General features: G+C 39.2%; 1 protein-coding gene across 2 annotated transcripts; it reads left to right on the top strand.

Moving 5' to 3' along the window:
• The first annotated feature begins 1,995 nt into the window (after positions 1–1,995).
• On the top strand, positions 1,996–12,111 carry LOC105050891 (biotin carboxylase 2, chloroplastic). 2 transcript variants are annotated; one of them, NM_001303559.1, is given in 22 exon segments: positions 2,068–2,162; positions 2,266–2,321; positions 3,045–3,143; positions 3,145–3,176; positions 3,179–3,379; positions 3,605–3,746; positions 4,922–5,020; positions 5,154–5,210; positions 6,264–6,335; positions 6,542–6,631; positions 7,449–7,508; positions 8,814–8,926; positions 8,929–8,938; positions 8,941–8,944; positions 8,947–8,999; positions 9,089–9,181; positions 9,264–9,345; positions 9,735–9,841; positions 10,054–10,129; positions 10,759–10,805; positions 10,930–10,992; positions 11,647–12,111. In NM_001303559.1, coding segments are annotated over 21 exon segments (1,599 nt in total). In that variant the 5' UTR covers positions 2,068–2,162; positions 2,266–2,279; the 3' UTR covers positions 11,704–12,111.
• Positions 12,112–12,960: the final 849 nt, after the last annotated feature.

Below are 12,960 nucleotides of genomic sequence, written 5' to 3'. Positions count from 1 at the left end.
ACCTCTTTCTCTTATGCTAGATTCGTTGAGGGGAATATGGAGGCCGACGATCATCAGAATTGGCTCACGAAGCATGCTGAGATTCAAAATGCAGTGACCATCGAGCGAGTGGAGAACTTGCTCGGTGGGAATGCCGCATAAAGTGACGGATTAGAGATTGTGATCAGTGGCTGTGCATGGAAGGCGCATTATATGGTGCGACCACTTCCAGCAGCTGTTGTTGTTGGAGACCTTGGACAGTCTCCATCAGATTTTTCACCTAATGCACAAGGGCAGCAAACTCAGGATCTGCCCTCATCGACGGTCGTGAAGCACTCGGCTCTCCACGAGTTGTCGGAGGTGCGTTACGCTGTAACGAGCATTGAACGAAACCAGCAGAAACATTATGCGCCCTTATCTTGGCTATGGAGGTCTTTGAGAGAGAAGATTTCTCTCTGCTCAATTCTTCCCTCTACCTAGCATGCCAAACTGTTGCGGTCTTTCTCTGATAGGTAGCCAGTAGTCGGCAGTCGGTCTGGAGCTGACTAGGAGCCGCACCTGTTGGTAGGTGGCTAGAGTGCCAAAAGATGATGTCCGTTGTTAGAGAAGATGCACACAGTCAAGGTCAAGACTGAGGACGGTAAGGTTGATCAGAGAAAGGTGGTGCTGGGCTCCGCTTAGTTGTCGGAGAAGAAGGGCCTGCAAAATAAGTCCCGCTGGAGATGGCTCTGGCAAGGACCCTCTGATGCTCAAGTCAGTGAGATGGCTTGAGGAAAAAGAGCGACAGAGTCTCTGAATTGCAGAGAATGCATACCTAGAGGGGTTCCCGCTCACCTCTATTTATAGAGGGAACAAAATGAATGGTGAAAAGATAGGTGATCATGTTGATTATGTCCTAGCGTACGGTGCTGCATGGGCGTCTTTAAATGCTAATGGTGGATGTACTTTCTACTCGACGCGCTTACGGCGGCAGACGCTACCGGGCATGAGATATAATAAATGACTTTGTGGGCGTATTTAATAAATTCATAGTATCTCATCATGATGCGTAGCTAGCCAGTCAGAGTATGGCGTTTGAGTGACATGATCTTGATGTGGCTTGTCAGGATGCGTGATGGCTATATTTAGTGCTCAGCTAGTTGGTAGAGGCCTACGTTGTCGGAGTCGGCAAAATAAAACCGTCGAGATATTCCATCGTCGACTAGCATAGTCAGCCGTGCGCCGACTACTAAGTCGGTTACAGGCTGAGTGCTGTTAGGTGTAAGCGACTGTAGGTGGCACGTTAACTCTAGTTGGTTTGGTGTCGATCAGAAGTGAGCTGCCTTTAGTTATCTGGACGTCCACGATGATGGCCGGTGTCGGTCCTGTGGGACGGAATTTTTTAATTCGAGTCGGGTTAAGTGACAGTAGTTTAGTCGGTGTAGCTCCTCCAATCGGCTTGGAGATGAGAAGGTTTGATAATTGGCTAAGCGAAGAAAATTTACCCAACAGGTGCCTCTTGAGCTTTGCAACACCCCCCCCCCCCCCCACACCCGGGCCCTACCCACCACACACCACCCCCAAGAGAAATTACAACGTCCTAACATACATTGTCACCAAACCTATATGCTGGGCGTTCGGTACATGGCGTGCATTAGGGCTTCTTGGACGCAATAACAAGCTTGACCATTGTCATCCAATAATGTGGAGCGAAAAGGATCGAAGTGGCATAACAACCGGCCGCTGCTATGGTTGGGGGAGGATCGGGTGCTCGAGTGAATGAGGCGCATATACGAACTTACCCACGCCTTTGGTTGCGAGATTTGGAGGTCTCATTCGAGCAGGCAACCGTTGCCGCCTGCTACAATAAGTTGCCGCACAGTGTATGGTAGATTTATGATTTCCAGTAGTAGAATTACGTATGGAATGAGACACATTTCAAGCAAGTTGGACTTGCTAACGCTCATCGGATCAAACCCCTTCCATCATCAGCCGTACAAGCGAGCCCGATAAACCCTCAGAAAATCCAAAAAAAACGGCGGAGCTTCCAACACTCGAACCGCCCGCTCTCTCTCGATCTCATCGATCCTGACCTCCTCGTCTCCCCCCGATTTAACTACTCTCATCCCTCCCCCTACCTTCGGAACCCATCTTTCCCTCCCTTCCTTCCAATCCTTCGATAACTATCGTCTCATCCCCCACAGGTACTTCTTTCTTCAGATCCGGCGATTTCTTTCCAACCATTCCGCGGATTTGATCGCCGGAGAGCCTTCTTTCACTATTTTTTTTCCCCCCGTTCTGTTTCAGGGTTTGATCCCAGGATGGACTCGATGATCGCTTGCAAGTCGGGCTGCTTGCCTCCAGTAAGTGACTACTCGCTGCTTAGATTCCTTTGATTTGGGCCAACTTTAGTTCGGGATTGGGGACCTCTCTGGTGTCGTTGTCGTTATTTCCATGAGAATTGGTCTCCTAATCGAAATACCTTTTCTATATAGAAGAATCTCGGGGCAGAGTTTGCGTTGGTCGAGGAAGCCTCATCAAGCTCGTGATTTTTCCCCCCGTTACATCATCATCATTATTTTTTCCTTGAATCTTTTCGCATGACCATTTCAGGACCAGTACTTGTGCTACTTTTGCGGATTTATGCTTCGTTTTTGCTTGATTTGCTGCTTGGATCCAAAACATTCATCTCCTTTGGTTCCATCTAAATCTTTCTTTCTTGCTGATTTAGAATCCTCGAAAACTTTTTCTTGCATCATGCATGATGCCTACATAGTTTTGAACTGGTTTGATCTCGTTTGATTCAAGCATTTGGCTTTTCTCAAAGACCAGTAGGCGATATACAATGTTGATTAGAAGTATTGATTAATTGAAATGTCTTTTTTGTTTTTTAAACTACCTGTGGCTGACACAATCTGCTGCATCAACGCTGCTTTGTTTTAGATGGCAAACCCTCTATTTGTCTTGCCTTTCATCTATAGTTTCATGTTTTGGCACTGTTCCTAAGAATCACGATTGTGCTCAATCTCCACTATGCATTTGGCTCAATTATCATTGATCTAAATTCATGATGTTTGTGCGAAAAGGGGTTGTTCATCAGACCTACCAGAGGAATTAGGAGCTCTCAATGCAGCTTTATGGTGGGAAATGATCCAAAGTTTTGCAAGATAAGCTTTCCAAGGAAAAGAACTGCTTGTGCGATCCGGAAATCCAAAAAAAATGGAGGAGCACTGAATGCAACTTGCTATGATGAGAAGATTCTTGTGGCAAATAGAGGGGAAATTGCAGTCCGTGTGATTCGAACTGCACATGAGATGGGGATTCCCTGTGTTGCTGTGCACTCTACAATAGATCAGGATGCTCTTCATGTGCGGCTTGCAGATGAGGCAGTGTGCATTGGTGAAGCACCAAGCAGTCAATCGTAAGTGATGCCTTTCTTTTTCAGCATTGGCCGAGTAGCTAGTGTTCTTAACTGTAAACCAAATAAAAAAAATGTTTCTGTTCTTGTGTCCAAACATTTCTTTTCTATTCTACTGCATGTGGACAGGTTAAATGTTTTCTTTCATTGAGTCTTTTGTTGTCACGTGTTATGTGTTCAAAAGTAATTCATCTTTGACAATCTCATATCTTCCTTTCTGTTTAACAGGTATTTATTTATTCCAAATGTTTTATCAGCTGCTGTTAGCCGGGGGTGCACTATGTTGCATCCTGGATATGGTTTCCTTGCCGAGAATGCTGGCTTTGTTGATATATGCAAAGAGCATGGAATCAACTTTATTGGGCCCAATGTAAGTTGTCTTTTCACAATTTATGAGGAAAAATGAAGTAGATTTCCATTTTCATAAAATTTCTTGTTGCCTAGAATCTCTGGTTGCTAAGCAAAAGGGTGTGACCACTAGGGCAAGCCCCAGTTCTAGAATTTCTAGATTGTCAAATATTGTTATTCTGATATTGGACAAATTTTGTTCCAATTTTATCTCATATTTGAGTGCATTAATTGTTAATAGTGGAAATCTCATAGTGGTTTAGGTAGACTTGGTATCTCTTGGAAGTAAATTATGAGATAAGGAGGTTGCCTTTGGCATTGATTCTTTCTTGAATCTGCAGTTTCAGTTTATGTGATGAATGACCATTGCTTTAGTGCTTGCGCAAGATGTTACACTGATGCCACTCTCGAATTTCTTTGGTAGTTCAAGAGAGCATAGGAGAAATCTCCCTAGCATTATTGGTTTCTTTTACAGATTAATATTTGCACAACTATAAGGGGCAGAGCTCTCACCATTGTGGGGTCTGGGTGGCTTAGATGCACGCAACCTTACTGCTTGTATGAAGAGGCTGTTTTCATGTTTCAAACTCATGGCCTTTAGATCAGAATAGAGCAACCTTATCATTGTGCCTAGGTTCATCCTTGTTAATTGCAAAGGAAGAAAAAGACCACAAAATGTAGGAATATGATTGTTCATAATGTCACAAGAATGCTGAAATGTGTTGGTGTGCCATGTATCAAACATATCTGATGGTGGGCTTATTCATGGGATTATAATGCTAAAAAATCTGTCCTCTTATCTAATCAAATAAGGCACCTCACCCACAAGATCAATTGCCAAACTTTAGCATGCAACCCATGTAGATTCTATGAAACATTCAGACGAATCCTGTAATCATGTATCTTAATTTTACAACAGATCCTAAATTAAATGACTTGTCACTCTTGAAAGTGCAGTAGATGATAAAATGCTACTATTTCCTCATTCTTCTTCGTCTTCTTCTACTTCTTCTTCTTTTCATTATGTTGATGGAAAATATTGTTTTCTTGGCTGCAAAGTGTGTAAAGCTATTCCTCAAGATTATTTTCTCTGTTACCCTTGTAATCTTTCCTTTTGGTTGTCAAAAAATTAGCAACCTTTTCTTACTTGTCTAAGATAGGAATATGAGATTTGGTTGTTTGACTATCTTTCTCCAGCCTGACAGCATTCGAGTCATGGGTGATAAATCTACAGCCAGAGAAACTATGAAGAAAGCAGGCGTCCCAACTGTACCTGGAAGTGATGGACTGTTACAGGTACACAAGCAATTTGATGTGTATCTTGGTTTGCTGTTAAATTTCATGCACTGCTTCATCATCAGAACCTGGATCTGTCATTATGATCATTTCCGATTCGCATTCTGATTACTAGCACTGCTGAATGTTGCAGTCCACCGAGGAGGCTGTCAAGCTTGCACATGAAATTGGTTTCCCTGTGATGATCAAGGTATCTTGTTTTCCTTAGTTTCGTTTTAACAACAATAGTATTTGATTTATACGATCGTTCATTATTTAACAACGCACTGAATCACATGTTATACAAAGCAATAACATGAGGTGAAATGGAACATTCTTATAATAGCACAGGAAGAGTTTGGTTCTGATAAGAACACCATCGATATTTGTCATTTTATTCTTCTCTCAAAAATATTAGGAAAAATTGATTCCAAAAGTAGAAGTTCAATTTGTGTAACCTATTATAAAATCTAACTCTCATTGCATGTTTTAGCACTTGTGTATGGTGTTACTCAACCTTTAGAGCTAAGATTTTGGTGTTTGAAAAGCATAATTTTTTTCCACAGGCATTTTGCTTGTCTTGATATTGATCCAACAAACGCGTTCTATTCTATTATGGGGCCCAAGATTTGCCGTATTGCTACCAAACTGATATGTGGTACCATATGACACTTCGTACGCCGAATCTTGCCGTACCATACTGCATACCGATATTGTAATAGGATGGGTACTGATATGGATTCAGATATTAAGACAGTGAACTTTGATGGGGCCTTAATATGATACTGCATGAACATAGGGTACAATTGCTCTCTCATCTCCAACAGTGTACCTTATGTCACTGTGGCGGCACCATATTGAGCGACCCATAAGGCAAGCTATTAGTACAGGTCTGGTACTAGTATTGATCAACTTGGATCAAATAATCGTGTCCAGCAATGGTTTAATTCTTCCGGAATATGGTTTAAATTTTCAGAAGACATTATTCCACCTGTATGTCAATGATGTTGCAGCTGCACTTTTCACACTGTATTAGGTTCCTGTCAACTCCCTGTGAGCTAGCCTTTGGGATTCTTGTGGAGCTATGCAAGGATTTCTGTACAGATTGCATTCTGTGATCTAGACTTAAGTTTGTAAAACACTTTTGTGTGCCCAGAAACCAACTGGGTGGAGATAGGAACCAAAACGTTTTCACTATCTTAGCATAAATTGCTCTTTAGAATGGTTTCATCATGTCATAAGTCCCCTTTTTACTACTTTGTAGGCGACTGCCGGTGGTGGAGGGCGTGGAATGCGTCTGGCTTACGAACCTGAACAGTTTGTAAAGTTGCTCCAGGTAGATCATATGCCTAATTTATTCAGATTAGTTGCAAACACCTAATGATTTTGCCATTTTCTTTTTTTGTTCAGACAGTTCGGAAACTTTGGCCCATGATGATTTTGCTATTTTCTTTTCTTGTTCAGACAGCTCGGAAACTTTGGAACATGGGCCTTACTGTAGTTTTTTTTTTTTTTTTAACTAAAATCGATAAATATGTGCAGCAAGCGAAAAGTGAGGCAGCTGCAGCATTTGGAAATGATGGGGTTTACCTGGAGAAATACATCCAGAATCCAAGGCACATTGAGTTCCAGGTAAAATGCACATATTATCTATCTTGTACATTTTAAAAATTTGGAGAAATTGCATTTTTGGAGATGAGATTCTATGTTTTTGAAGTAATTGAACTTAAGAGGAACTATGTGGTCGACAATATCAGAAATTACTTCTTAACTTTGCTAGAATAGTAACTCTAGAATTGTTAAATTGATTTTCTATATCAACTAAACCAAAATTTACAGTAAATATTATTTAGAAGCTTTCAGTATGGGTGTAAATTGTTTAATCATCCAGGACTGATTGTGGCTCTTTAATAGAAAAACTTTTTGTTTAAAAATTGCTGATTTACTTTTACAGATCTGGTATGGCTGATTTTGCTATTGCTATTGAATGTTTAAGATATGTTTTGAACCATTGCAAAATATTCTCTCATGGTCAAGGTTCAGGATTAATCTATCTGAAGCTAAATTCTGCAATTTGTTAAAACAAGTGAAATTGTAAATTTAATGAGGGAAATAATAGATCATCAGTGAGTAATGGTTAGCACTAAATAAATCCCGTTATGGAATAACTATTTGCAAGAAAAAAAAAAGAATTAATAATTTTGTGCATATGCATGCATGCATGCTTGCATATCTGTCTTCTTGTACCAGTGTATCATCAAAAGCTCAAAAATATACATTCTACCCCTTTCCTTTTGATAGCGCTGAAATTTTTTGGCAAAGAATATGAGATTTATGTAATCAATCACTAATAAATTCTTTACATGATTATATGATGAAAAATATGAGAATTGCAGAATGAATAACTCTGGAAATTGTGTCTCTAAAACTCCCATGTTTTGCTTCACAGGTTCTTGCAGACAAGTATGGAAATGTTGTTCATTTTGGGGAGCGTGATTGCAGTATTCAGGTACTTCATCTATTATCATTACTTGCCTCCCTATCATTAAATGAAGCAATTCTTGAAAAAACTTTGGCAGCTTGACAAATAACTGAATCAACTGATTTGGCAGGTAGAATGAACAGATCCAGTAATTGAGAAAAAACACCCAATCTCTGACTTTATACTTTTTAAGTTGAATAAATAAGCTGAATTTTCAATTAGCAATTTCTCAGAACTGTAAAATTCATTTCTCTTCTTCAGTTTTCATTTTCCTTCAATAAAATAGAGATGTTTTCATCGCATTGAAGTCTAAAAAGTGAAGATCTGACTGTGATGGATATCCAAATGATTAACACTGGTGGAGACAGTCTTTTCTTCGAACCTTTTCTCTTCCTGCAAGAAGTCAGACATCAAACATGAATTTTTGCACAAAGAGGGGTGTTGTCATCTGATATCTACATGTATGACCCTGCATTTTCTAGATATTTGGGTAAATGATATTATTGACTTGATCTGGATTGACTCAAAGAAGAATGTAAATTGCCAAGAACAAAAAATGGTCCAAAAGGATGGAGGAAATCACTGAGACTTTATTAATTCAGTTACTCTTGCCATGCCTATCATGAACCATATTAGAAATCAGTCCTAGTGCTAGTTGGCTCCTACTTTTCCCTCTCTTTTTTTTTTTTTTGATACAAGAACTGCCTCCTGCTTTAGAAGCTTCTATGCGTGCATAAAGTTTCACTATAAGCACAAATATTCTGACAGACAATTACATAATCTGTAGCCCAAGCTATGTGACAATTCTGTAAGTAACCAAGCACCAATTTTTAATGTTACTTTGCAGAAGCATAAATAGGGAAAGACTATAACAGGACAAATATTGTGCAATAATTTGCCTAACAACAGGAACTTGTCCCTTAATGTTGAGTAACCACCAGCTGTTAAGTGGATCAACTTGAAAATCAGTATTCTCACCTTCCAGAAGTAATTCACTTATTTAACATTTTAACCCACAAAGGCATGAGAAACATCAATGCGAGCAATCTCCTTTTTATTTTATCACTGATAAGTTTTTATAGTATTTTCTAATGGTTTTCATTTATAAAGCTATTTACTGTTCATGAACACCATACCCAGCTCACGTCATATAAAATTTTATTGTTCTATTAATTAGCGGACCCGTGATGTGTATGGCAGAGAAGGAATCAGAAGCTCCTAGAAGAAGCTCCATTTATAAAGCTATTTACTGTTCATGAACACCATACCCAGCTCACGTCATATAAAATTTTATTGTTCTATTAATTAGTTGACCTCTGATGTGTATGGCAGAGAAGGAATCAGAAGCTCCTAGAAGAAGCTCCATCACCTGCATTGACCCCTGAACTACGCAAAGCTATGGGTGATGCTGCTGTAGCAGCTGCTGCATCTATAGGCTACATTGGTGTTGGAACTGTGGAATTTCTCTTGGATGAAAGAGGTTCCTTCTACTTCATGGAAATGAACACCAGGATCCAGGTATGGTACCAATGATTCATGCTTGTTTCTTGTGAAGTTGCTTGATGTTTCACATGTAAAGCTTTTCCTTTTTCCATGATAAAAACCAGGTAGAGCACCCAGTCACTGAAATGATTTCTTCAACTGATTTGATTGAAGAACAAATTCGAGTTGCTCTTGGAGAGAGACTGACATACAAGCAGGTAAACCTTGTTTTTCAAAGTTCATTATGATTATTGATTACAGATTGGGTTCATCATACCTCATCATATTTGCCACCCACAGGAAGACATTGTTCTTAGGGGACATTCAATTGAGTGCCGTATTAATGCAGAGGATGCCTTCAAAGGATTTCGACCGGGGCCAGGTCTCCCTCTCTCTCTCTCTCTCGTCTCTCCTTAAGCAATAATGGCAGGGGAAACTTAGTTGTTAGACACTGGTTGAAGTTGGTATGAATTTTAAAATGAAATTTCAGTTTAACTTTCATACTGTATCTGCATGAGTATGTGAGTTACACCTGCATTTTGCCTTCGAAATTTCAATTGGATTTCAGATTGCAATGATGTCATTTGATTTGTAAAGAGAGTTTTCTTTCTAATGTTCTTGTTATGTGGATTCCTTATCTTGTTACCCCATTTTTTATGTTTGCCAACAAGTTTGCTTTCATTATTACGTGAACAAGTCTATAACTTCTGATAAATTTATCTTCATGACCTATTTATATGTTTAACGCTTTTATAACTTTGGAAATTTCAGGAAAGATCACATCATACTTGCCATCTGGAGGTCCATTTGTGAGAATGGATAGTCATGTTTATCCAGGCTATGTGGTTCCTCCAAGCTATGACTCCTTGCTAGGAAAGGTACTTACATTTTTTGCTTTCAATTTATATTTTACACAACAAAAACATCTTAATATTCATTTGCATACTAATGAAAGATCCTCTTGCAAACACTTCAGCATAATGCTGTAAACGAGGTTAATCTGCTTCTACCTTCTACAGCTATTATTTTTGCTGGATTTTTTTGCTCAAAATCACTTGTATTGTTCTAACAATTGTGCTATGTGATTTAGCTTATTGTGTGGGCTCCAACCAGGGAGAAAGCAATAGAGCGGATGAAAAGAGCTCTTGATGACACCATAATAACAGGTTAACATGCTTGTAAAGCTTAGCGAACTAAAGGATGTTTAACATTACCTTGAGTTCTTCTTGATGAATACTTTATATGATGTGTTGTCATATATAGAGAACCCTACCTAGTGGATGAAGCAGAATACTGGGAGCATATTAACTCCATTAAATGATTTTGAGCTACTTGTAATCTGTTGAAGATACAAGTAGTTTCTTTGGGCTTTATAATGTGTTATAAGGTCGCTCACTTTCACTCTCTTTCCTCTCCCAGCCTATCATTTACTTCAATTTTGTGGCTGTGTTTTAGTAGGTCTTTGTATGAATAAGCTAGCTTTGCTCTCATTTTCCCCAATTCATATATCACTGTTTCTGCATTATTGTGCCTTGTTCTCGATGGAAGGAGAATGGTTTTTTCCTTGCATAACATATGACAATCTGTAGATGTGATACTTTATAGAAAAAAAGCTATACCTTTCTACAGTGGTAGCTATAGGGCTTCCTCATTTAACTACTTCGACCATGCTCCACTTCCACTATATTAGTGTATGATAGTTATGGAGAATCTGTCAGGGAGTGCACTCTTGTTTTTATGATAATTGCATCTATTTTGTGCTCTATAACTGATCATCAGTTTCATTCTTCCGCAGGAATTCCGACAACCATTGAATACCATAAGCTAATTCTTGATATTGAGGTAAGAAGATTCTGAGTTGCATAATGCAGGAGTTTGTGCTTAGATCCAGATAAATACAGAGAAAATCACAAGCCAGAACTTCTAATTTCTAACTTGTTTTAAATGCATGCTTATGGAATTGTAGGACTTCAGAAATGGAAAAGTAGATACTGCCTTCATACCCAAGCATGAGAAGGATTTGACAGCAGTGAGTATTTAAGTCCCCCCCTCTGCAGTACTGTCTCCATTCATATGCACATATGTTAAACTTTTGTTTAGAAAATTAAAGACATGCTAGTTGGATGTTTAGGAATGCCTATTTGCGAATCTTCTTTTTTTTTTTTCCAAAATTAAAAAGTAGGAAAAACTACATATCGAGAATCTTTATTATTTTAAAGTATGTGATATCTTGAGTTGATTTCAGTATTGGGGTTGGCTTTTCTCCTCTGTCATGCTTTTACGTATTATGGGTTACATCATCAGGTAGCCCAAACTGTAAAATACAATCACAATACTTGGTCAACTTTCCACTGTTTTATGAACCTGAAACATCTCTCCTCGGTGGGCCATTTCTAGTTTTAGATGCACATGCGTTTATCATCTTATTTGTCTTTTTCTCTTATTACTTTCAAAGAAAGATTCATATAATGACAGAAGTTTAATCAGATATAAAGAAATATGCAAATGGTCAATGATGGTTTGAGGCATCTGTCAGATACTATTTAGGCATTGTGCATGAAATATACATTTGCAACATCAAACCTTGTTTGAATCTTGTGCAGCTTTTTGTTCATTCATGTTAATATTTAATTATTTTTTTCCATTCTTTAAAGGGAGTCTAAACACTTTCTTTGCCATGCAGCCCCATAAACTAGTCTTGTCAACATCGGAGAAAGAGCTTGCTGGCGTGGGTGCCTAAACTTTATATCATGTGCTGCAGTCACCATGGCATGTCAATCTCTACAACATTCGTTGCTTATCAACGGAAGACTTTGACTTGAGAATAACCATAGCCTGCACCAATCTCTCTCTCATCTGATTACCTGGAATATTTCTTTCAGTTTGTCTAGGCACTAGGCAGCGAAGCTTATGACTGGAAATTGTATTGAGTGAGAAGCATAGCTTCTGTTTGGAAACGACTTAGGATGTACGTATAGCTGGGGGTGGATGTGCTCATTTAAGTCTGAGCAATTATTGATATTTATAGGCTCTGTTCTTTCCCAGTTTAATGGGCTGTGCTTTTTTCAAGTTTTACTGGCTCTGGAATTCAGTCAGGACCCGAGAACTGAATGTTATGTGGTTCAGAGTTGAAGCTCAATTTCGAATCCCAGCAGGTTGATGTTTCAATTCTAAAATTCCTAAATGGCTAGAGCTTCCTTAGGAAGCATTGGAGAAGATGTTTATTTTTGCTCATTTATTTATTTCTCACTCTCATTCACGTTGCTGCGTCGGCCTTCTTGACGATAGGAAGGGGAATGCTTTTTCGTAAAAGGGTGATCGTAGCCATTTAATAGCTGTCTTTCATTAGGCGGTGGGTAATTTACTTCAAACGCAAGAATGCAAGTGATGATTATGAGGATTACCAGAGTGCATTTGGCATCAGTTCAGGAAATCCTTGACACAGCCAAGGTGCTGTTTTGATGCTCGTTATCTGTTTGACGCTGATGTTTACGCTTCCACCTACGGGGTTAGATATGTATTAGGAGGAACAGTAATACGTGTCTCGTAAAATCCTCCGTCAAAACACTTTGATGCTGGTTAAGGTTGTACATTCGTCACCTTGTACTTGGTGGAGCTTTGACCTGTTTAGAGGAGATAGAGGAAGTGGGAGGGGCTGAGAGGATAGAATCTCAATATGCTATACACAGGCCTATATTTTTATTCATGCAACTATGCACAAATCTAATCTCTTATTAAAAGGAAACTCTCCCTACTTGAATGTTTCTGTTGGGGGGATTCCAGTTCAGACGTCGTTGATTTTTTGAATACCTTATCCCGTACGTCTTATGATCGATTTGGTGAGTCGCTATGTGGGCCCACGTTGGTTAAAAGGCCTCCCCTGGAGATTTCATTGATCCCTTGGGTTTCACTTAAAATTTTTATAACATCCTGTAATCAAGTGAAAACCTAACTCTACGGGAAAACAAATAAGGGTATCACATCCTTATGTTCTTAC

This window comes from Elaeis guineensis, chromosome 8 (genome assembly GCF_000442705.2).
Source record: "Elaeis guineensis isolate ETL-2024a chromosome 8, EG11, whole genome shotgun sequence".
Lineage (NCBI taxonomy): Eukaryota > Viridiplantae > Streptophyta > Magnoliopsida > Arecales > Arecaceae > Elaeis > Elaeis guineensis.
This window is presented reverse-complemented; position numbering and strand designations above follow the sequence as displayed.